At 45.2% G+C, this 25,742-nt stretch overlaps 1 protein-coding gene across 5 annotated transcripts in view; it reads right to left on the minus strand.

Moving 5' to 3' along the window:
• Positions 1–14,623, minus strand: part of BICDL1 (BICD family like cargo adaptor 1) — a 48,418-nt gene extending 33,795 nt beyond the window's left edge. For 4 of the 5 annotated variants that reach the window (XR_003916181.1, XR_003916182.1, XM_029963302.1 and 1 more), the window contains exons 1-2: positions 14,509–14,623; positions 9,701–9,916 (exon numbers count right to left, since the gene is read on the minus strand). Coding sequence is in view for 3 of the 5 variants with exons in the window: in XM_029963302.1 (XP_029819162.1) it covers positions 9,701–9,916; positions 14,509–14,559 (267 nt within the window). In the remaining 2 variants the exon portion in view is untranslated. Of the gene's footprint in view, positions 1–9,700; positions 9,917–10,331; positions 10,478–14,508 lie in introns of those variants that run through there. The other variant, XM_018081952.2, reaches the window with a different exon arrangement.
• Between the last annotated feature and the right edge of the window lie 11,119 nt (positions 14,624–25,742).

A 25,742-nucleotide genomic window follows, 5' to 3' on the forward strand; every position in this document is an offset into this window, starting at 1 on the left:
ACATTGTCCTTTATGTAAGGGATATGAAGAATGAGGCTTAAACTTGTCAAGGAGTAATGTCTGACTGCTGGCCTTTTCCTGGGGTGGTACATTTTCAGTATGGGACATAGGTCACTAAGTTTCTAATCCACACCTTAAAAACCCAGTTCATCCCTGTTCTGTAAGATCAAGAGCTCTTGTGTATTCTGCCTGAGTGGAAAGGAGACTTTTCCTTCAGTAGGGTCTTTTTTTACTGGTTTATACTGACAATTGCTGCCTAGTCTGTCAGTGTTTCAGTCTTCTGGTGTTGCAATAAAATCTATGCAAATCACTTGTTACTAAGTAAAGAAACACTTGAGAACTCTTTAAGTACTTCTCCAAAAGGTTCCCTTCTCTTAAAACTTGTGGGTGTTTATTTGGTCCTGAAACACTTCACCTGCAAAAGCTATTGGGACTATAGATCTTTTCTGCAAGTATAGACCCTTCCCTCTAGCAAGTCTCAAGGCTTATACCTCCTTGGAGTCCTGGTGTGAGCAACAAATCTGCTGGTCTAATACATGAATTACAGCAGACTTCAGTTTTCCTGGATCTGAGTGTGTAGGCAAACAAATACAATGGTGCTTTGTTCAACAAGTAACCATGAACAGCTTAGGCTAAATGGTTGCCAAATGGAACAGCTTTCTAAGAGCACCTCTGTCACTTCAAAGCTCTGCCAAGTCTGGAAGTGGATTCCAGACTTCCAAGGATGTGGAGAACAAGGGAATCACAAGGTTAAATTTTCCTCTCTTGGTGTACTGCAAGTCAGGGCCAAGGTGACCTCAAAGAAACTGGTCTCACAACAGCTTAAGGAACAAAACTGCAGAGACAACTACCAGCATGAGGCTGGTGATAGCTTAAGCTTCAACTGATTGCTTGAGATGGCTCCAGGAGGGGAGAATGAATGAGGGACAAAGGGGAAGGGGGGGTGCAGTAAAGACAAAATGCAACAGAATTTTTCTTTAAAGTCAGATGAACTGCACAGTGAAACTAGTAAATGGTATTTAAAGGGCAGATTCAATGAGCTGGATGCTTTAGTTATCCAAACATCCTCAGATCTAGTAACTGTTCTGTGAGAACTCTACATTTATGACACATCTGCATTAATCATAACCCAGCTGAAACTACCCAAGAAATTCTTCCTTTTAGAAGTGTTGTTCCCATGCTTCAGCATTAGAACCTTCTGGGAAGAACAGTTAGGAGATGGTGAGAACAGCCACTGGAACTGTTCCCAACACTTCTGATCTTGATAGTCCCCCCTCAAACACTGACAGGGGTCCTCTCCATGATGGAAACCTGGTGCAAATCTCAGCAGCTACAGAACTGAGCCTCTACAGGAGGACACCTAATGAGGTTGTTGGTGAGATGCTCCCTTGGCCTACTTATGAGCAGCCTTTCACTCCACTTGCTCTGTCGTGCAGGTCCCTTGACTTATGTCCTCATCCATCACTTGTTTCCCGTTGTACTCTTGCCTCTGGATGGTGTTGTGTTCCCACCTGTGGTGGCATTTCCCATCCCTGTGGTGGCACTGCCAAGCATTACCCAGCTCTGTATTGCACTGTGGCATCAGCAAGTCTTGCTGATCCTATATCTGTGCTCAAAGCAAACTGGGTTTTGCTAAATGCCATTCTAAACAAAATGTTGGTTAAGCTCTGGGCTCTTTTGCAAGGGGCTTCTATGATTTCATGGGTAATCAGAGCACCCAATACAGCTGGCAAAACCCCTGCAGTGGAGAAGAGATCTCCCTCTTGAGCTATTGTCTACTAAATTGCATTTAGAAAAAGCAATCCTACTTGAAAAAAAGGAGGAATTTAAAGACTTTCATTATAAGATGTGCAAACTTTATAACCCAGAATGGCTCTTTAAAGATCAAATGTTTTTAATTGGTTTTCCTGTGTAGATATTTGCAAAGCCTTCAATCATGTTCAGCCCTGGTTCTAGCTAGTAATGCAGTGGCTGGATGCAAACACCTTGTGTGTCCTACTTTGTAGAATCTCCTGGAGGAAGTGTTTACAGCAAGTGTGAATAAGCAGAAATATTTTGAAAGAATTTCTTCTGCCCATGTGTTCCTACCTCTGAGCTCCTGCACAGTAAAATACTTCCTATAAACATAATGACATGGGTCTAAACAGAATAGCCACTTGAAATTTTTAGTGCCATGCAAGAGGGGAAGAAGGCACTCATTCAGATTTTTATCTCCTCACTCCAGGACAAATTCAGCTTCAGTTTCATGTTGGATTCTGGCTTTCAGGTGTTCACAGCTTAGTGCTGCTGCTGATGTCTCAAGGCAGAAGCCTTGCAGGAACTTCAGAAATCTCTTCTAGAACCACTGGCTAGAGGAGAAAGCTGGGCTGTGAGCTGGGCTCAGCTGAAGTGCAGGGAAAAACAGTGCATGGCAGACTACCACGTGCTTTATATCTGTGTGTGTTTGTCCTAGATAATGCTCTGGACACTTGTTCTGCTGATGTGCTGCCCTGGGGAAAGGAGAGGTGGTGGGACAGGAGGTCTGGGCTCTGTGATGTCTCTCGGGTCCAGCCTCTGCTGCTCCATCCAGGCACCACAAGCGTGTGAGGGTGTGAGATGAGCCATGCACAGGGTGGAGGCTCAGTGGCTCTGGCAGATAATCATTTCTGTCGTGCCATGGTGCGGGCTGGACTCCAGGGACATGCCCTGGTGGAGTCACCCTCTGTGGGCTGAGCTCACAAGGGACTCTTTCTACCCAGGAAACAAAATATTTACCTGTCCCCCCGCAGGCTCAGGAGCTCGTTGTGGGTGGCACGGACAACAGGCTGCATTGGGCTGGGACAGCCCCAGTGGGGTTTTGGGGGGGGAAAAATTGCCGTGAGCAGGGGAGGAAACGTGGGGAGAGGGGTGCGGGGGGTGAGGTGGCACTGCGGGGACACGTCGGCAGCGAGCGAGCCCACGCGGTTGGCAGACGGACCTCGGCACGCCCGCCGCTCGGACGTCACCAAGTGCGTTTCCCTGCGCGTCCGCTCGCTGCCGTGGCACCGCGAGCTCAGGAATCACACCCGGTTGCCACAGCAACATCACCAGCTGGGACGTGCGGTGCTGTCATCCTGCAACCAGCCGGGGTCCCCGGGGATGGCGGGGAACCTGCTCCGCTGCCCCGCAGGGGGATGAGGGTCCCACCCAGCCCCCGGGACCCATGGATGCCATCCTTTCACAGGGATTTTGTAGCTCCACTGCCTTAACAGTAACATTTTTTTTTTTTAACCTTAATAGTAATTTTTAACCCTTTCCTTAGGGAGGGCTTTGCTATTCAGTAGCCCCTGTATTATCCCATGTACAGCTTTCTTAGAATGATGGAATGTTAAGGGGCTTAAAGATCACCTAGTCCCACCTGCCCTGCCATGAGCAGGGACACCTCCCACTAGACCAGATTGCTGAAGGTCTTATTCAACCAGGCTTTGAAGGCTGCCAGGGCTGGGGCATCCACAAATTCTCTGGGCAACCTGTTCCAGTGTCTCACCACCCTCACAGTAAAGAATTTCTTTCTAATATCTAACCTAAATTTCCACTCTTTTTCAATTTGCACCCATTAGTTCTTGTCCTATCACTACAGTCCCTTGCCTTTCTGTCCATTCCCTCAGTGCTCACCAGCACTTAAACTAAAGGATTCCAGGGTAAAAATCTTTCATTAAATGAGTGGGTGCAAAATTTTGGGGCAAACTCTGTAGGGGTGCCTTTCACCCATCTTTGCTGAAATTACTTCTTTAGCATTTCCTGTGTTCATGCCTTGGTGTCTGGATGGCCCTGTTCCTGTTGGGTCCTGAAGCTCTGGGTGTCCTAAAATGGGGTTAACAGACAGACTTTCAGCAGAGGGTTGAGCCTTTCTCCCTGCCTGTGTCCCTTCCTCCAGAGGGATGGTGGGTAAGTGCCACTCAGCAGTGACCTCGAGATGTTTCTTCATTACCTTCTGGGGCACTGAATCATTTCATTGAAGGACTTTGCAGGCGAGAACACGCAGCTGCAGTCACGTCCTATATTTACAGCTTTAGCATAGAAAGCCTCAGCACTCCAGGCCTGATGTGGCACGAAGCTGAATTATTAACAAGTGCTCTCTGCTAGGGGAGAAGGAACTGGAGAGAAGGAGCCTTTCCTGTTTGTGCACTAATCAGTATTCCCTGGGTGATGAGGGACCTGGCTGTGTGGTGTGAGGATCTGCTGATGCTCCAGAGGGGAGGGGACCTGGGGAATGCTTCATGTGGTTCATGGGAGGTTTGCTGGCTTCAGTGTTTGGCTCTGTCTTGTGGTGGTATCTGTTTCCTCTCACAGAAGCATAAGTGAGCCTTATGCCAGGCACAAAGCAGTGCTGGGAGGACTCTCTGCCTCCCCCAGGGAGTGAGCAGCCCTACCTGAGCTGCCATGACAAGCAGGTACTTCAGTCCCTAAAGTAGCTGCTGCCTTTTCCAGTGCAATCTCCCCCCCTCCACTGAATTTAGACTGCTCAGATCAAGATTGGCTATACAAAACTCTGTGCTACTGAGTAGTGCAGAGGGGAGTTCCTCATAGTAAGCTACTCACTGAATAGGTCCAGTAAACACTTTGAGCCACAGCAAAAACTGGACAATTTTTATGAAAAAGAATTCAGTGTAGTGACTGATCTGCACCTTGAAATGTGGGGCTAGTCAGAGCAACTCTTCTTTAGCTTAGGTGCACCCTGGATCCTCTTCTGGTTAAAAATAAATCCCCTGAAGCAGGACTTAAATTCAGCTTGACTCCTTTGCCTCTGTGCTAAGCATGAAGTTCCCAATAGACCCTGTCAGGTTATCAGAGACAACCTAATAAACAAGAAACATAAGGAGGCTTGCATTAAGCACCTGTATAGATAAAATACAGAATTAAAGACAAGCCACTTCATAGTGTAATAGCTACAAATCTGTCATGGCAAAAACAGTGAATCTTGCTCAGCACACTTGTTCCAGTAGTTTTTTTTCAGTGAATAGTCTGAATTTCTCAAAACCAACATTGTTCCTATGCTGATAGACCCAACAACTAACCATTCAGAAAAATCTCCTCAAATCAATAATAGACAACAGGTTCACCTCTCTTGTGAGTGTGTTCTTGACCACAAAAGGATGTATTTAAAATAAAAGTGGTTTGGAAAGGAGAATATAACATGATCAGCTTATTCTTGAATAAAAACCCATTTCTCTAAAATCCAAGCCAGGCAGTGCCTGCCAGTCCTCTGAAGCTATGCTGCATGTTAGAGCATGAAGTTAGAAACAGAACTCCTTCAATTGAAAAATTACTGAAAGGAAGGTTTTGTGCCTAGTAAATAAAACCTCCTTTGGAGACTTGTGGGCTGGCTGATCATGTTCTTGCTGTACCAGAAGGATTGACTGAAACACCTCATTCTTTGTAGCAGCATGTTGGCTCTAGATGCTGAGTGAATATAAGAACTTGGTGATTGAGGGCCCCTCTGAGGGACCCAGAGCTCCCCTCTGAACACAAAGAGCTGTTTCAGTGGTGCAAGATGACACGCTTCTGCCTGCCACTGAAAACAGATTTGCATTGCAAAAACTACCTGAGCCTGACACTGTGAAATTGCCTCCTTATGCTCCATGTACCATAAAGGAAGCCCAGCTGAACAGGGAAGGATACATGGACACATCCTCGCCCAAGCTACAGGCAGCAAACAGCTACAGGAGCCCAGAGCTGGGTAGCAGGAAATGTGTGGGAAAGCCATCTGGTGAAGGCACTTAGAAACACTGTGAAAGTCTTTTTTCATTCACTTCCTGACAAAGTAGTAATATGTTGCCTCATTATAGGAAGAGGGTTGCCTGTTATTATTGTTTGCATTAGTAACTCCTAGAAGCCCAAAGGTGGGGACAGGATTTAAGCTGTGTTACCTGCTGTGAGCACCAATAAGAGGAGAGCTTTCCCTGTACCCACTGCCCTCACATTTTATAACTAAAGGACAGAGAGCACAGGATTTTTTTTTTTCCCAAGTGGAGAACTGAAACAGATGGGAGAGACTGAAGGAGCTGGAAACAGAACATGTAATAATTCCCAAGCCTCGACTTTCTCAGCAGAACTGTTCTTTGACTCCCATACTTTATCTCTGAGCATTTCTGGTGAGCAGTTTGTACCCTGGCATCCTGCTCACGATGAGCTTTGCAGTTCTCCTTGGTAAATTCAGCATTTAGCTTGGTGTGGACACACTGCTGAGAGCTCCTGCTTTGCTGTGCTGAGGCAGGGGGAGGGAAATCAAAGCAATGTGCAGAAGGGATTTTAATCATCACTTAGCAAATTAAAAAATAAGGTTACTGTGGAGATCTTAAACTTGATATTTGGCATCTCAGTTGTTTCCTTCACTATGCACTCCTGGTCCAGCTCACCAAATTTTCCCCATGGTTTAATGCTGCTATAACCTCAGGCAATATCTTCATTCTGCTAAAAGCAGAGAACCAAAGGCTGTATTTCAAGAGGAGGCAAAGTTCCTTATAGCCTACTTACTATTATTAGATATTTAAAGTTCTCCTATATCACCACCTCATCGGAAGACCTCAAATCATTTTAAGGACCTTATTTTAGCCTCTTGGCAGAGGCAAAAGGATAATTTTTAGAGATTGGAACAGACTTAAAATCCCTATCCTTGAGTTTTCCTTATCAGTCTTTGCTAGAATTGAGGCTGGATTTTTTTCAGTCCCCTTGCTATCTGTGTGTGGGGGGGGTGTGCATGGTTGGTTTGCATTTGTGCCACGTTTAGACAAAGTATGTGCTTGTGTTGGCTTTTCATCTCTGGGGGAGGCAGGGTTAAAAAAATGTCCTAAAGCCTAATTAGTTGGTTAAAGAACGTCATCAGTAGCAGGGAGGAGGAGGGTTAGGATGGTGGCTGCTGCCCTGCTTTGAGGTAAAAGAGGCTGAAGCCCAGGGGCTCTAGAAGGAGCAAACAGGACCGTGTGGGCTGGCAGCTCCTGAGGCTGAGACTGTCATTTGACATGTAGAACCTAAGCCAAGGGAATACCTTCTCCAGGAGGGAGATGATCAAGTATTGTGAAATGGGGCCATGAGATGTTAATTGCCAAAAACTGTGGAAATTCAAATTTAAAGAGCTAGTGCCTACTAGTGTAGAATGACTCATACCAGAGAGCAGGCTCCCTTTCTGTCCCGTGAGTGAAGCAGGGTATAGCAGTATTGGATGGGGCAGAGTTGAGCCTCTGAGTAAGGCTTTCACTGCCTTATCCCAGACTTCTCCTAACCCCCTCCTCCCAAAGAACCCACCATGACACGAAAGGCAGGTGCAAAATGAAGAACCAGGAATTCAAGGAGGACACCACCTCAAAGGTCACAGAAGCTGTAACAGCACTTCTTTGCAGGACCTTTCCTCTGTCAGTGCTCAGTTCATGATCCCAGGCAGGACTCCAGCCCATGGCAATATGGCTGTAGGCAAGCACATCCATGCAGCTCTGTTTGTCCTTTTTATTAATTGAAAGCCTAAGTGGCACAGGAGCCAGGACTATGTGGGTGCAGGATTTAAGCACTACCACTGCCTCGGGGATTACATGCATAACCTCTTCAAAATAAGAGACCAGACACGAGACTGCAATTGCACTATGGAGCAGCAAATGTGGAATACTAAGCAGCCAGTAATCAAGTGCTAATATAATGCTGAGATTTTAAAAAGCCTCAGCTAAATCCCTGTGAACAACAACAGATCATTCCCCACTCTCTTTTAATTTGCCCAGATTCTCCTGACTTTAGGAAGACTGTTTACACCAGTGCTCTATCCGTTGGTGTATTTGAGTTACTGGCAAGTTTTGGCCAGGTGACAATGATGAGCACTGAAACGTGCCTTGGCATCTTTCTGCTTCATCTGCATTGGGGAATTACAGTCCTCCAGGCTGGGAGCAGGGCTGGGCTGGAGCGAGAAGGGCAGCACCAAGACTCAACTTTTTCAGATGTGGCAGTTCTGGAGTGGGTTGATGAAGACTATTTCTGGCAGTAATAGGAAGTTAGGGGAACAAAACCCATGCTGGGACATTACATGCTGGTAGACTTGACTTGGTGGCTCCTCTGACAAGGCTTAGCTGAATGTCTCCCTGAGCGTCTGGCTGTGAGCGGCTCCCGCAGCGCAAGTGTCATGTGAGGATAATCCCATGTGGTTTAAAGCCCAAAGCAAGCTGTCTGGTTTTCCTCTCCTACCTTCTAGTCTGTTCTTTCAGTTTATACTTATGCTGGAACCATAACAAGCCTTACATTTCCCAGTCAGTGACAGAAATCATCCATACACAGGAAATTATTGAGGGTCACCCAGTCTGATGGGAGACAAGTTCTTAGCCCTGTATAAGAAACTTGACATAACACACAACTTGTGAAAGCTTGGGTGGAATCTCTCATCCATGTTGTATGTGAAATATGCTGTGTCCAGAGAAAGGGTGAAATATCTTCTCTAGCTCATCTGCTGCACTTGGGAGATATTGCTTTAAAAACACGGATAAACTTAGCAATGTTCCTGAGTTAAGGAAGTTGAGGTATTTTTGTATTTTTTTTAAAGCCAGTTAAAAAAAATCAAATTGCACTAAGTGGCTTTTTTAGTCTTTGACAAGAAAATCTACAGCAGAATAAGGAATGATTTCTTCAAGGATCAGTACAGAGTGTCATACCCAAAACTTGCTCTTCTTACCTCCAGAGGCACAGGAAAGCTGCATACACAGATTGAGTGAAGACCTGTGTACTTGGCCCATTTCAGAGTCTCCTGGTCTGGGGTGAAAATCCCATAGGCAAAATCCCTGTGTCAGCCCCAGAGACTCAGCTAGGACAGAATCTAGCCTGAAAGATGTTCTTAGAACATTAGATGGGCCTCTTCACCATGAATCTGTGGTGTGTGTTTTTGTTCTATGCTATTTTGGGAATAAGCAACTGGTAAGAAGAAAATGCCTTTATCTGCTGGAGTAACTGTGTTCTCAAGCATTAAAATTATGGTTTGTACTAACTGTCCAGTGGGGAGAAAAAAAACAAGGTTCTTCATTCTGGAAGACAGGTTAACTTGTGGGGGAAGGAGGCAGAAACTGTTAAGTCTTTTGCTGTCAGAAAGAAACTCATGCTGTAAGTATTCAGTCAATTAGGCTGATTTGTAGCAGCCTCGCAATAAATCCTCTTTCATTCACAGGCAAGTTAAGCTCTTTGATGAAACATGCCATTCCAAGGAATTTCAGTAGGTTCTCACACATCTAACCATGGCAAAGTTATCTGTAGTGACACACCGTCCTAGAATGACAGGGTATGTTCAGTTTTACAGTACAGCCAATGTAGCTCAAAAAAGGGAGGCCAGCAACATGCCTTTCCCCTCACAGTCACAGATCAGCCTTTTCCTTGCATGCTACATTTGTTCAGCCTATTAGTAAATTAGAAACAGATTTTCTAAACCAGTTTTAGATACGAAAAACAGGTGAGAGACATCTGTGCAGTAAATGACCATTCAGTCCAGAAACATAACTGTTTTACCAAAGAAATGCATCACTCTTTAAAAGTGTAAAATCAGTTTAAAGGCAGCATGTCTTACTGGGACACCTGTGCAACATGACCAGAGGCAGAAGCATTTGTTTTCCTGAAAGTGGGAGCTTCCCCACTCACTTGCCCGAAAGGTGGTTTACAGCAGAGCTGCTTTTGTGTGCCCAGGGTGGCAGGTGCCTGCCCTGGCTGTGCTGTGGGGACTCACCCTGCTGAGCTGGTCCAGGAGTCTTTGGTTCTGTTCGGAGAGTTCCTGCACCGCCCGTGTCTTCTCGCGGTCGGCTTCGCGCAGGTGAACCTGCTGCTTCTCCAGCTCGTCCTGCAGCTGCTTCACGTCACTTTCCAGTTCAGACACCCTCCCTTCCCATTCTCCTTCCTTGTTCTCAAATCGCCTCCGTAGCTCGTGTTTCTCTTGTTCTAGGTGCTAAATAACGGGAGAGAAGAGGTTAGGAAGGGAGCAGAAGGAAAGCAAACAGTCTCCTTTTCCTTGTCTATGCTTAGGGTTGAAACCTTGTGCAGGAAAGGGAATGGTACTAGAGCGTGAGAATGCCATGGAGATTGCAGTCCCACATTGGGGCAGGTCACTGGCACTGAAGTTGTTTTCCATTTCCAGCAATTGGCCTGTCCTTGGCCGCCGGAGATCAGCACATTGAATTTTTACTGAAATAACTGCCAAAAGAGTAAAGTAGGCTGCATGTCAATAGACAGAATATATAGGTCAGGCAGAGCAATTGATTTAGCAGAGCCCAGCTTAACTCCAAAGCAATATTTCAGTGGCCAGTAGAATAATTCTTTAAAAATTGCCTTTATAGTCAAAACCACACGAACTGTATTCTTACTGTTGATGAGGAATGTAGATGAGGCATCTTTCTTGTCATATGGGTCTTATGAACAACAGTTGAATCATCTATCCATTTGCTCCTTCTATTCCTGACCTAATTAGTTGTCTGAGAGTTTGATGGTGCACAGTAAGTCCATTGTTTGATGCAGTCCGCTCTGGAATGGCAGTGGATGCAATGAACTGGTAGCTATAGACATTATGTATGTGTAAGTTCTGGGTTTGGGTTTCTTAGAAACCACTCAGTTCTGGAGACTCTGCTCTGCTCAGGATTGGCTAGAAAGTGAGGGACAGCATGAATCTGAACCTGAAACTTTTGCCTGTTTTACAGGCTCAATTAAATGAGGGCTTGACTGAAACAGAGCTGCAAATCAGGTCAGAGCAGATTTATGTTGTGCCCATTTGAAAGAATCCCTGCTCTGAAAGTGAGCTTGAATTTCCCCTGGTGACTGAAGCCACACTCTTACTTGCAGAACAATCACAGGCTGGGGACATGGCCAAGTCCCAGGATTAGCAGGGAAACCTGAAGAGCAGGAGTCCTCTCCTTGTTGGTTGTCTTCCGACCCCCAGAATAATCTCCTGCTACTCTCTATCGGATTCACCAGTCTTTTAGGAATGTGTTTTAGCAAAGAACAGAAACCTGCTGGGCCCAACACTGGCAGCACTCGCCCATTTTTCCCAGAGTATGATTCCCTGGTGAACAATTCCCATGGCACTTCTGAGAGGAGGGGAAAATAAACCTGCTAGGCGGAAAAGAAAATTGGGCTGCATTTATGTGAAGTGGCTTTTTATTGCTTGTTAGAAACACAGGCTGTGAGGGGGCTGTTTCCCCTGGGTGCCTACTACTGATGACACACAGCCTCCCTTGCAGGGTCTCTGTCACCTTCCTGAGCAGGTCTGAATGTCAAAGCCCTCCAGTTCCCCAGCAGCCCTCTGGCCTCTGTATCACTAATCCTCCACCTCTTTTGCTTTGCCATGTTTTCTCTTTCTTGACCTTATCTCCAAATCCTTTCCTATGTTCCTTTCAGCTCAGTGTAACAGCACCTTGCTTGTGTCCTTCCAAATCCTTCTGCAAATTCTGAACTTTCATGAAAAACCCTCAAATGTGAGGCTGATAAAAAGAGTGGCTCATAGCAGAGTATTACCCCATATTTCAGACACTAGAAGAGTGAGCACCTTAGCAAATAAGAGAGCTAAGCAGTATTATAAATATTTTAATGCAATAGGTAGGCATGAGATCCCAGCATGAGGCCCATGACAACCTTTGCAAAGAAATCTTTCTTGTAGCTCAAGTGGGGCTAGAGCAGCCACAATTTCACTTTTAGTGGCACACAGAAAATTCTGTCTTTCATAGCTCTGCCTCCTTCACTGCTAGGCAACGTTCAGAAAGATCCAGGGCCTTCTCTAAATGGAAAATGGAACTTCAGCCTGCTGAGGAGCAGCACTGCAGCCGAAGTGCCCCAGACACACTCAAATGTGATTTAGAAACCACTGATAAGCCTTGTCAATCATTTAAAAGACACTTTAGTCTTTCACTGTAAAAGAAAACCCACTCTACACTTGGTTCCAATAAGAAGCCATGACAAAGGCTGGAATTAGGGGGAGGTGAAGAATATCAAGTTTATTCTCTTGTGATGGAGAAAGCAGAACTGTGGGTGCAGTGGGGCGCAGAGAGGCTGTTGCAAAGAGGAGGATAAATCAGACCAGACATGCTGACTGGTCCCTCCTGCCTCTCTCAGCAGCCATCTCCCCTCGCCTGCCCTCACCCCAGCACCTTCACAGCTGCAGATCTGGACAGGGTTTTTGTGCACACAGTGCTGATAGGGCAAACTGCTGTCCTCAGTAGGGGAGTTTCTTGTTTCCTGAGTGTCTTTCCATTCACCAGCTGCTCATTGATTTTTGCACAGAACTGCTTTCTAGAAGATGTTTTCATCTGAAAACAGTTTCTCTTCTACTTAACTGAGCTGGGCTGGTCCTCATTTAAAGAGATGAAAGCAAGGGGGTGTTTCCCAGCCGATAGAGAGGGTTCATACTGTAAAATGCTTGGACACAGCAGGCTTCTCTGTGTCAGAGGAGCAGCGGTATTAACTGTTTTAATCCCTTGCAGAGGATAAAACTGACTAGGATCGCATATCAGAATTTATTACAGGACTTCAATTCCACGATTAGAAATGAATTTAAGTCCAGGTTGTGAAGTGAAAGGTTTGCTAGAGTAGGTGTATGGCAGGAATGCTGTACCTCAGTAATGAACCCACAAAACTAGAATGTATTTAATCTTGCGGCAAAGCACCTGAGGAGCAGGGCAGCACCTTGGCTGTTGTGAAATAGGCTTCACTGAGCTCTTGTAACCAACTGTGAACTGGGAGAAAATCTCTCCTAAATGCTACTAAAACATCATTATATCAGGTTGTCACCAAGGATCTCATCTGAGACTTTGCACCTGGTCTCCTTCTCTTTGCTGAGAACTTTCTGATGGTGGTAACAGCTGTGGGTCCTTCCTCCCTGCTCCTCTGGAATTGGAAAGCTTATTGTGAAATTTTATTCACTTCAGTGGCAACAGGAGGAGGCCAACATTTAATTTGCAGAGGCTAGGATTACCAGGCTTGTGTTGTAGAAGATTAATGTTTAAATTTGATTTTTTTTTTGTATGAAGTAGCACTGGGTTAGATTTGCCAAACCCATTGGAAAAAAAAATGACCCTTAAGTAGATAACACTCACTCTATCAGATGGGTAGCCTGGAAAATAGCAATCTGTTATTCCAGTGGGAAGTTAGGGCAATAGTAATGGGATGAAAAGATGTAAACGGTTGTGTTTACAATCCTTTCATTCACCTTCTGAGCGGGCCTGTGAGAGCACAGGTAAACATTTGGGGGATGTTATTTAAAGTGCTATATAAAGTCAGTTTCCCCCCCCCCTCCTTTTCATCTTCACATTTTGCAAACAGTGAGTGGTATTTGAGGCTCCTGAATTCCCTGACAGGCTGCTCAGTGAGTACCTAAACTTGAGTGTTTTTCCTTTAATGACAGAAACGATTCTACTCCGACTCATAAGGAAAACCACGTCAGCACAACGCCACATACGTCTGTTCTTGCTTAAAGACCAACCTGAAAACATTCACCCTGGCAAGTTTTAATACTCTGGGAAATTCTAATCTGATAAACAGAGCCACTAAACAGCAATTTGAGCAAATGTCACCTTCACTATTCTTTGGTCGGAATAATAAATGCAGGGAGATTTCCCTGCAAAGAGGAAGGGACCAGTTAGGGGGGTAAAGTGACAAGTTTAATAATAGAGAGGAATTTTTTCAGGAGAACAAAGGCCATACAGTAATTTCACAAATCCTCTTGAACTTGAGAAATGTTAAGTCCATGAGGAAGGAATACAGGAATATGCAGGACTGTGCAGAAAGAACTGGTCTAGGGCTGTGACTTGAAATTTGAATGTTCATCCAGCAGTGTTCAAACTCTCCAGAAAGGTGAGAGAGGCTCTTCTCAGCCTTCTAAGCAGTATTACTTACAGGAGGAAATACTATTTCAGGAGCACCTCTGTGAAAAAGAGTGCTGGTAATAATAGTGGCTCTCTCACATAGTTGTGCAAGAGAGTTGTTCCAAAAGAAGCTGCCTGCACAAGTCTTTTTCTTTGTAATAGCTCTATTGTCCTTAAAAATCAATAAAGAGCTCAACCCACCGAGTCCCTGGCTCTCTCCAGATACCTGTAGGTATTTTCCGGAGCAAGCAGCTAACAGAGATGTATCATTAGGGCTTATCTCCTGCCATGCCTAATGCCTGAGCTGCAACAGCTTAAGCACAAGGGTCACATATGCTCTGTAGCTCGGTACCTGCTGCGCAGATTTAACTTCTGAGGTATTTCTGTGACGAGATGAGCCGAGCACCGCGCACATCTCCTCCCCTAGGTGGTACCTGGGTCCTGGGGCGAAAGGGCCCCCCGGGGACCTCCCGAGCACGGCGCTGCAGCCCGGCCCCAGCTCGGCAGCGGGGGAGAAAGCAGCAGCTTTGCCTCCCCCAGGCCTCGGAGGGATCGCTCAGACCCTTCCTTCCCTGTCAGGGCCTCGGGGAGTCCCGTGGGCTGCCCGGCAGGGCCCGTGCCCGGGGCCCGGCGGGGAAGGGGCGCGCTCCGATGTCCGCCCGCGGGCCGGGGCCGGGCGGCGGGGCCTCACCTCCAGCTTGTCGGTGAGCTCCTTGTGCATCCTCTCGTACTGCCGGCTCATGTCCTGGTTGCGCTCCAGCAGCGCCTTCCCCAGCCGCGCCGCCAGCACTCAGGTCCTTTCTCCTTCTGCGGATCAGCGAGAGCAGCTCGGGGTCGGGGTCGGCGGGCGGCGGGCGGCGGCTCCGGCGCTCCCCGGCGGCGGCCAGCAGCGCCAGCTCCTCCTCCAGGGCCAGCTCCAGGGCGCGCCCCGGGCGGTCCATGCCGCCGGCGCTGTCCGCCTCGCCGGTGCTGACCCGGCGGCGGGCAGCGCAGCACGGCGCCGACATGGCCCTGCGCGCCGCCGCCGCTCCGCTGCGCCCCCGCGCCCGGCCCGCGGTTGCGGCGGCTGGGCGGGGAGCGCCGCGCCCCCGGCCCCGCCCCCGCCGCCGGGCCCCGCCGGCGGCTCCGCAGCGGGCACGGCACCGCGCCTGGCACCTCCGGCGGCACCGGCATCCCCCGCGGCACCGCATCGGCACCGGGACCCCGCGGGTCGCTGCCCGGCCCCTCCCGGAGCCGCCTGCCGCCGGCAGGTCTCGCTGCTTCTGCCGCAGCCCCAGGCCGAAAATCCCCCCAGAACATCGGGAAAGCCCAAAAGCGGAGCTTGGCACCCCTCCGGAAGGGGCACAGCGCGTTCTGCCTGCTTGCTACCCTGAGCTCTAGAGGGGATCTTTTGGGTACCAGAGCGGCTCTCGGGATCTTTCTGCTCAGTGGTTCGCCCTGGAGAGCTGACTACAGCTTCCAACAGCCACCGGGGCTCGCTTTCAATTTCAGATTGTTTGGGATGTTCCCGGATAGCATTTGTCCTAAAGGTACCCTTAGTGAACGTTGGGAGTTGTAGTCAATTCTTCTCCTGGCACTGTTCTCTCTACTGGGGTCAGGACTTGTTGGGTTTTCAGTTTTGGTTTTGTTGTCTCACCACAGGAGAGAGGCTGAGGCAGAATAAGGCAGCATAAAACTGTATATTGTCACGTTTGCTGAGACCCCATTCCCTCAATTCTGATTATGCTCTAATTTCAAATGATACTTTAATAGTGATTGAACAAAAACATTTTTAAGGGAACTTGTGCTTTTGATTCCTGGATTCTGCAGAAAGGAATTACAAGTGTTACAGCTTTTCTCTGTAGACCCGGTTTCCATGGGGCTTGCTTTCCTTTCCTCTACAGAATACTCAGACCACATTCATCTGTATGCAACAGCCCTGATGCATCAGTCCAAGGATGCTTTTGGCTGGGACAGTTGGTGACTGATGCAGTTTTCTAGCAGGGCTGGCTCCTGCCTCGTGTCAGACCCAGGGCCCTGGAGAGCTGCTGATTATTCGTAACAGTTAGAACATGAATTGTGGGAATGCAAACTTCCCTCTGGCCATCTGCCACTGGGACTTGGCCTTCCATGGGGATACGCCCCAACAGCCCAGCCAGCGGGACCTGTCTATTCTCGGCCCTGTTCTTGGCAGCGTCAGTTAACATTTGGGGTGCTTTTTGTAATGTGAGCTCCTGCTCTCCGAGGGCCAGGCGGACACCTGGTACCTCGTGCCAAGCCACCAGCACCCGTCCCACTGTGGTAACTGTTGGCCATTATGACCATCGTGATTTCTTTTGCGCTGCTGACCCAGAGGTGACGCTTCCTTTATCTTGTAGCAATTCCCCCAGGCACTGATTTTTCTAGTCCTTTTGTCCTGGCAGTCAACTGATGCTTACATTGCTGGAGAGAAGGATTCACCATAAGGTGAGCTGGTTGGAACAGCATTGGCCCTTTTGAAAGAACCCCTGCCCTGCCATGGGAGCTGTGCTTTCACAGATTTGATCGTCACTATTTAAACACAGGAGGGCGTTTAATATTTAAGCTGATTGTGAGCACCTTCTGCTGGAAGTGCCTACTACAGCAAACCAAGCCTCCTGGTGTGATTAATGAAATCCATTGTGGCATCAATTTTCATCTCTAATTCTTTCTTCAGTGTATAAAACAAAAAGAGATTATACTGAGATGCTTTTAATCCCCCAAACAAAGCCTGAAGCAAAACCCGTAGCTGCAGCTGTTAGGATAGGGATGAGGAAAAGCTATTGCTTGGATGGAGAGGAAAAAACACATATAAATCAGTGGTATGTATTGTAAATATGTCACCATCTTAGTCAGGCATCTATGCAAGCTTAATACTCTTTTGGGGCCTATTGACTGCAAAACATTACTGTGTATCTGGAGTAACCTCGGATTAAAGCTTTGTTTACAACACATGTTATTGACTTCCACTTTAAAAAAATAATAATTCTGTTGTCCTGTGAATTTAATTATTGATTTGACTTTTTAGAAATAATTAGGTTACTATTTTTTAAAACTCCTTTGTCTGTTATTTTACTAGTATTTTATTTTGTGTATGTTATCTCATTTGAATATCCATGAAAAGCTATTAAGAATATAATAATACAGTTTATTTACAGTCATATGGTGGCATTATCTATTAGGATCCTGGAATTTATTTCAGCTGAGAGCTGGTACAGTTGCTGCCCATAAGTGGATACTTGACTCCCATTTCTGCTCTTCTTCCCCTTACTAAGCTTGGTTATGTCCTTTGGAGAGCCTCAGCCCAGAAAACAGAATAAATTAGTTACATGAAACAAGTGAAACAGGAGGTTGCTGTTTTTTAATTGCACTGCTAAAGCCTGATGTGAGACATCACTCCTCAGGTACTGAGAACTGCAGTAGTGAGTAGTTCTTCTGGAGATTTAGATCAAGCATTTCAAGAGTTGATGCTCTTGCAACAGGGAATATTCCTGTGTGTAAAGCACAAATTATCCTTCAGCCTGGAAATCACCACAGGGATGACCCTTTCTGAAAATGCAAAAAGGCCAGACTGACTCAAGCACACAGAGAACTGAGAGCAAGTGATGTCATCACAGAACACAAAAATGTCACCTTGTCCAGGATATATAAAGGCCTTTTCTGTGAAATTGGGAAACAAGGGTGAAAATAAAGCACAGGTATGAGAGTGGTATAAGATTGCCTGTAAGAGGATCAATCATTCTTTTCTTGCTCAGATGAAAAACTTAGAGGTCTGTATAAGAAAATCAAGCAGCAAAAATTCTGTCCTTATGGGGCAAAAGGACAGCACTGACTTTGTCCCTAAGTAATTTCCCCTTCTTGCATTTCCTCATCCCATGATGAACCCATTCAGTAAATAAGCCATGGGGATGGTTGGAGAACTCGACTCAAGAGGCCATTCAGAACAACCTACCAGTGCAATTCACTCTGCTGAACAGGTTCCTAAAAAAGCAAGACACTGAAACCAGCAATCCAGCTTAAGCTGTGGGTACAGCAATGTGTATTGTCCTTCCCAGAGGGTCAAGGAGAGGTGAACTCTAAGCTGTGCAGGCTCTTCAAGCCCAGTGTCAAGTATATTGCTAAATCCAATGCTTTGAAATCTGTATCCTGCCTTCCAGGAATTTCACTGGTTGGTCTCTTCATAAAGGAAGTGTGGCAGAGAGTCTGGACCTTTAGTGGTTACATTAACAAATGCTGGAGCATGTAGGACTGTATGAGTTAAGCAGGTCAAAACATTTTTAACACATCAGAGAAGTCACAAATCCAATAAATGTCCAAGTGCTTCAATCAATACCTTCACCCCGGCTGTGAAGGCAGCACTCAGAAAACAAGCTGAGCTGCAATGGATCATCCTTTTTTATTTAGAGTAAGGGAGGAAAAAGACGTGTTGTGGAAAAGCCACAGCCAGACCTGTAAAAGTAGATTATTGTCCTGTGCTTTTAAAGCTGCCTGTGGTGAGAAAGGAATTCCCATCAGCATCTTTAATCTTCCTGTCAGTGGGCTGACAGACTTCCAGGAGAGGCAGCACAAGCTATCAGGTTTCTTTTCCCATTCTCTCTCTTTCTCTCTCTCTCTCTCTCCCCTTCTCCCTCAGCCCCCTTTTTTGAGTGATTAATTGCCTTATTTTCTCTTTGCTTTACTGCACATTATTTCTGACAAATGTTTCAGTTTTTCTGGTTGCTTGGGACCTCTATGCTGAGGTGTTTGTGTGCCACAGCCTCCTGCTGCTGCAAGATGGGCAGCAAGAGGTGCAGGTAGCCTCAGAGTTTGCTGTTACCCTAGTGAATAATTGAAGGACATATGTGTCTTGCTTTCAAATCAGGCCAGAACTGCAAAGCCAGAGATAAGGCTCATGTGTGACCTTTCTTCCTCTTTGCTTCTGTAATGTCCAAAGCTACGTGGTACATGTGTGCCAGGGTTTTCCCTGGTGCTGGGTAGAGAAAATACAAGATGGGAAGGTATATTTGCAAAAGTTGATAAGGGAGAAAAGAACAGAAATTTCTCATTAAACTGAAGGGAAAAGAAAGCTGTTATGAGTGTGTTAGACAAGCAACACGTAGTAAAATAAAAGACCATCCTGATTTTTTTTAATATCCCTACAGAGTTTCTGATAAGTTTGTTTTTTTCCAGGGTTATCAATAATACATCAGAGCAGAAAGAGTACTCACCCACCAAGGTGACTCATAACATCAAAATCAGTGGAAACATCCCTTGACTGCTAAGGTGCAAAGCCTGGCCTGGGTGACTCAGGAATGCTCAAGGACAGAGCCAACATCATGCTGTGCTCACCCTGCCTGTGTGTAAGGAACAAGGGGTGCAAGAACAGGGAAATAATTTTGACCTGTGGTATGGAACACAGAAATATCATGCTGAGACATCTGAGTTAGAGATGTGAGTACTTTGTACCATAGCTTTTAGTCTTTATGAGGTGTAAAGTTTGGAAATATGCTGGAACAGCCTCTCCAGAAGAAAACTGTCAGTACTGGGAACAAGCAGAGCTACTCTGGAGCTGGAGGAGTTGCGTGGCCAATATTTCAGGTCAGCTTGATCTGTTTGGGGTACCACAGCAGCAATTTAACTTTGGTTCACACCTGGACCTCACCTGACACACAGGCTACTTTGTACCTGGGGCTTTTTCTTGACTTACCATGCTCCAGGTAGACTCTGCACACAGGATCCAAGCTGGCTCCTTCTTGCAGTGGCAGTCTCTGTGGGGAGATGCAGATCTACATCTAGACTAGGGCTGTGTTTTTCAATGAAGTAGGTGTTTTCAGCAGTGAGTGTGAGCCACTTCCTCTTGGATCTTACCACGTGGCAATGCTTGACAAGCCTTTGTGGAACAAACACCCCTTTTGAGAAATATAAAGTAGCCTGTACCTTTGCTCATATGAAGATACCAAGTGAGAGAGATGTTCTTGCCTGTATTTCTTTACAGCAAACCCCTCAGATCCTAAAATTGCCTGTCATGGTGTTGCCCACGGAGTTCTGCAACCATTAAATGATTGGACATGACTTTGTGCTCTGTTGTGGGGAAAAATATTTGTCGCTATTATCTTGCTCTGCTTCTTAGGGATATGCTGTGATTTGTAATGACTCATGTTAGGAATGCTGCTCTTTGATCTGGCATTACTGGATTGTAATTGAATATGTTGACACATGGCAATGTGGGGTTTAATGCAGCCTCTTTCACTCACTGTTGTGGTCAATTATTTCATGATAATGGCAACTCTGCCAGGTATTTTTGCTTCATTGAGCAATTATGTTGTTATGGAAACTGGTGTTCTATAAATTATATGAAGAGAGACCTGATTCACTTCTTGGGAACAAGAAATTTTAAAGTAAAAAGTACAGGATAATAGGGATTTTTTATTAGCTATATATTTATTTGTGTAATTACGAATCCTTAGGGCCTGTTAACTCCTTGGTGCAAACACCACCAGCTTCGTATCCTTGCAGGATCTGCTCAGTTGTTGTCCCTCCTTAGAGAATATGTGATTAATGGATGCTCACAGCTGAAGATGAGGTTGTTCCTGCCTGTGTTTAGGTGGTGCCCTTGCTGGATTTCAAGAACATTTCTGTGTTCCACCTGCAGGGCTCATGAGCTTCAAAAACCTTGCTCTGGCTGTGCTGTGGTCACTGCTGTTGGTGGCTGTGGCAGGAAGGATTTGTCCTTTGAGAACAAGATTTATGGAGGACTGGACACTGCAAGAGATTGATAATCTGATACAAGAACCTCTTGCTCCTGTTCAGTCATTTAAACATTTCAGAGAGGATGTGTGTCTAACAGAGTTTCCTTTCCATCTCTTGATGGTTTCTTGCCTTAACGTGAAGGAATGTGCAGCTTTAAGAGATTTTTAGTTTGGGGTGTTTTGCCCAAACAAAACTTACCCTTTCAACCAGTGCAAAGGAATCCCCTTACTTACTAATCCCAAGCACCGGAAAAAGTCCCAGAGCCTGAACTGTCACATTATCAGGAGCCAGACAATCCTGTCCAGGTGGAGGCACCCTGGATTTGTGCAGCACAGAAGCTTTCACAAGGAGCTTTTGCAGCACCCGTTACCTATGAGAGTAATCCCCTTTCATCCTCTGAGCTGTTTCCTCAGCACTTTCCAAGAGCACGAACTTCGATAAACATGTGGGTGGGAAACCATTGAACAGAAGTAATTAAGTTGCTCCTGGTGAGCTGAAGCTCATTCTACATGGATGAGGGGCCCTGCATTAGCTTGAGGTAGTCAGTGCTATTCCCCAGCATCCTTCCCCTTTTTCATGCTTTCAAACTGTGATTTCTTCCATTTCTTTTTAACAGCTGAGTTCCTAGAAAGAGTGTTGTCACCTTACACACGTTCAGCCTAAGCCCAAAGTCAACTGCCTGATCTTTTTGATACCCAGATGCTGTGGCAGGCAGGTGAGATGTCTGTCAGTGTGGGTTCTGGTAACAGGATCATATTGGGAAACATTCTTGGTTTTCATTTTCCACATATCAGTTTCAGCTGGAAAAGCCAGCTGTTGCTTCTTAATGTTGATTAAATATTACGTTGCTTTGTAGTATTTACTGAATACTAGCTCATGAGAAACAGTTGAAACAGATGTTCACAGAGAAACCAACACTAAAAAAGGAGTGAAAGAAGCAACAAAACTTCTGAATATTTAAGTCAGAGAAGTCCAAGTGACTTCTATTCAAAATGCCCATTCCTTTCTTTTGGAGAGTGAAGTGGTGTCTGTGAATACCACAGGACAGGGACCACATTCAGCCTCCCTGAGCCCCAGGAAAAGGGCTCTGCAGGGTGGTCCAGAGCAGGAACCCCTTCTCGTCTTGGCTCTGCAGGGCACCTGGAAATCTCTTTCCTCTTCTGGCCTGGCCATGGGGAGACCTGCAAGTACTAGGAAATGAGTTTCCAGATGATAATACGTTTCCCTGAGTAGTGGTGTTTAATTTGAGAGCAGTAATCAACCTTGCTATAAAAATACCCAAGTCTTAATCTCTCCAGAAAAACGGATATCTTATGTCTTCTCATTCTAGTTGCTGCTTTCTAAATCCCCTTCAATTTGTCAGAACCCTTCCACTTCACAGAATGGAGAGCTGCCAGACTGGTATATCATCTCTCTGGGGTCTGCTGCCCACGTAGCAGGTAGCACATTCAAATTCAAAATAGCAGACTTTGTAAGAGTGCAGGACAGCTTCAGTTGGCAGTAGAAGATTTGGGTTCTTTACAAATGTGGTTACATATTGCAGTATGAGAACAATTCACAATGAAATAAAACTTGCTATGAGTAATTTCCATTTTAAGCACATATTATGTATAAGAGTTTCCAAAAGAAAAAGAATTGCCAAATAATAGCTAAGACATACAGTTGAATTATGGGTATTGGTTTCTGTTGTTTAATTACCTGCAAACTGCACTATACTGCTGGAAAGGCAACAGCAGAACAGCTCAGCTCTCTTTCATTGGGCAAATGTATTTCTTTAGGATTATAAAGTAAATTATTTCCCATCATTTATACTGCTCAGAAAACCAACACCTCTTTTCTCCCCATTTGGGGGCTTGCATCACTAACAGAAGCAAATCTTTGAGAGCTTTTTTATTTACCTGCTGTAGTGCAAGCACAAGAACTCCTCTGCACATCACTGTGCAAAGATCCCCGAATGTTACACACATGAAGTGGCATCTGCTTTTGGAGAGGCTGCAAACCCAGACCTTTCCCTGACCTACACATCACCTGGACTTCCAAGCAGTCCAAACTGTAAGAAGGGAATTCTTGGAGTAACATTGTTCTGTAATCCTTGTTGGTCTTTCATAGAGGGGTGAAGAGAAATCAAGGCAGTAATTTGCCAACAGCCCCCAATTCCAAGTCATGCAAATCTCTTGTTGAAGTTGTGACCCTTAGGTTACAATTTCTCTTCAAAAGCCGTCACAAGAGGAAAATAAAAGAGTTCCTGTCAATATCTTCTTGTAGTGACTACACTGCTTTGGTTTTTGAGAGGGACCTCAAGGATCAAGGAGGGGGATGCTGTGACACAGCTGAAGTCACAGATGTGGGACGGTGATGGTATAAAAGAGCTGAATGGAACATGAGCAAGAAAGAAGGTCACAGCTCCAGAGAACTTGAGATCAAAACATAAGGCACATGGAAAACATGAAAGAGATTGTTCTTAAATACCAGAAAGGAGCAATGGGGAGAATGAATCCATATTACAGTAAATTTATTGGTCAGCTTTTAAATTGTGAGATAAATTGTGAGATAAATTGTGCTTGTAATTTAAAAAAGTATTTCTTTATTCCTGCTGGGAGGACCTAGTTGACACCAGCTGTAAATGTGTTAGGACAGAAAAATCAAAGTGTTTAACTGCTGCGAGGCACTCTCATCATATCATAATGCCTTTTGAAGCAGTAATTCAATGATTGATCAGAGGAGATCTAATTAACTAACTACATTATATGAAAAAAGCAGCCATGAAGAAAGCTGTGATACTCTGGGTATCACATTCATCAGAATCTTTGCTCTGCTGCATGGGTGTGGGTGTTCTATGGAAGAGCCAAACCTTCATTCAATGTATCACCTAAAAATAAACCTTAAGATTAAAAGTTTCCTTTCTCTTTCTATCCTGCCTTTCACGTGTTATTGCTTTGCATACTTCTAGACACTTTAGGAAGTGCATAGACCATATTTGTCACTAAAATATTCAGCATTCAGTTAACTGCTTAAATCTAATATTCACCCACACATGATCTATATTGGGGTGAAATTCAGATACGAGCATTACCTTAACAAAGTGTCTTCTATTCTCATTTCCCATTTTTCCATTTTGCTGTACAGCATTCTGTGCCTGCAGAGGCCTGGTGAGCTCAGGCACATCAGAAATGACATTTATGAACATTTAGCGCAGCCTCGGCGCGAGTTCACAGCAAACTTCTCCCCTGGGGTGTGTGAAGGCAGCGTGACCTGCAACAGGACAAACGAGAGGCGTGACAAAAATGAAGCCAGATATAATTCACTGGGATCGATGAGGACTTGACATGCTGTTGTAGGGGGTGTAGAGAGAGGGTGCATATTTTGCTGACCTTTCATCCTGGATGCAGAGACTGTGATAAAGCTCCACAGCAACTCAGGCTCTCCAGCAGAGCTGGGTTTGGCTGAATGCCCTTTGCTCTGTGATTCTCCTCTCTCTTGGAGATCAGGTCATTTTATAAAGCTTCCAGACTTTTGCCAGACACAATCTTTTGAATCACATGAAATCAGCCTTGTTAGGCAGGAAGGGAAGAGTCATCAGAAGTCATCTCACACGTGTGATTTCGGTGCTGTGGGTTAGCTGGCCACATATTTGGGTATCTGGATTCTTTCGGCAACACTTTACTATTAAAATTGTATCTTAGTTAAAATAAATAATTTTTTTTGCCTCTTTTAGGTCAGTGTTAGATGTAGCCTTATGTAAAGAATTTAATTAATTTTAATATTTTCCCTTGCTGTTTTGATTTAAGGACATCACATAGATGAATATTGCTTCCCCAAATTTACATTTAAGTGAAGAAATTTCAGTGAAGACCAAAAGGTAAGGAAGCAACTACCTTCCAAACATTCCATTATTGAATATCCTCCCCAAAGAGGCTGTATGGCTTCCTGTGCCACAGTCTGGCCCATAGCTTGGAATCCTTGCTATTCCCTGGATGAGTTCTGTGTTGTTCAGTGTCTGTGACATGTAAGATACACACTGTGTCAGTTTGACTCCAGTGTTTAACTCCAAAGGAGTAACCTATATACAACCAACTGAAATATTTATGGGTTTGCCCTTCAAGTGTTTTTGTTTGCTTGGTGTTTCAGAACGTACTCAGTGGGAAAAAGAAGATGCTTCCACATAGCATGATACGTCTGCAGAGCTCAGGAAATATTGTGTTACTCTTCGGGGCACACCAACATCCCTGCCCTGTGCAGGAGCCTCCCTGGCCCTTGCTGTGGTAAGAGCAGGCTACTTTGATTTTTATTGTGTCTGCACATGCGTCACCCTTGGTTGCTTCCCTTTTTCTCCTGATGACTTAGCAGCTCAATAATGTGCAGCATAACTAACCTGAAGTGCTAAAGCCACCAGAAATTGGAAAATCATTCAGCAGCACAGCCGGGAGTCAGACTAAGAGCCCACCCCCAGCCGACTGGGGAAAAGGCTTCTGGGTGAAGGAGGTGATTTATGGGAATCATTTCTCAACTGCCATAGAATGAGGGCTTAGAGCTGGAAGGAGGATCTGGAATAAAGGAATCTACATCTTTGGAAAAGTGCCTTGCACTGTGCTTCCAATAATGTTTTGTTTTAAAAGCTGGACTTGTATTTATAGAAAATTAAAATGGGGTTCTCCTGTGCCAGCATATGCTCTGGAAATGATCCTCCAGCCTTTTGTGTCTAGTATTCTAACATGCTTCCATTAGCTATCTGTTAGTATCTATTAGCTGTTAGTCTGTTAAACTCTTCCTGTATCTCAATTCTTTGAAGAATAACAGTAGTTTGATATAGTTGGAGAACGCTGAGTAGGCAAGTGATCGTGTTTATAAAACAGAAACATTATGTTCCTCTTTATTTACAATCACTGTAAATGGAAAATGCATCTATTGTTTGTGTTTCTCTGAAATTAGGTATCACTCTTTCAGACACCTGAAGACCCATTATCACCCCCAGAATTTTTGTGTTCCTTTGTCTATGAGAGAAAATGCCCTTTATTGGCTGATCTCAGAAACACCATCTCATCAATTGGGAACCAATTTAGAATCCTTTTAATTCAGCAGGTCATTAGAATATATATGGCACTTCCAGGGAAAATTAAACCTTGTGGAAGCAATAAAAGACTGGCAGTTATATCTGATCAACAGTAATAGTCCAGCATCTAGGGAGATAATGATGATGTA

The sequence above is a fragment of the Manacus vitellinus genome, unplaced genomic scaffold, assembly GCF_001715985.3.
Source record: "Manacus vitellinus isolate BGI_N305 unplaced genomic scaffold, ASM171598v3 scaffold_58_pilon, whole genome shotgun sequence".
NCBI classification, from domain to species: Eukaryota; Metazoa; Chordata; class Aves; order Passeriformes; family Pipridae; genus Manacus; species Manacus vitellinus.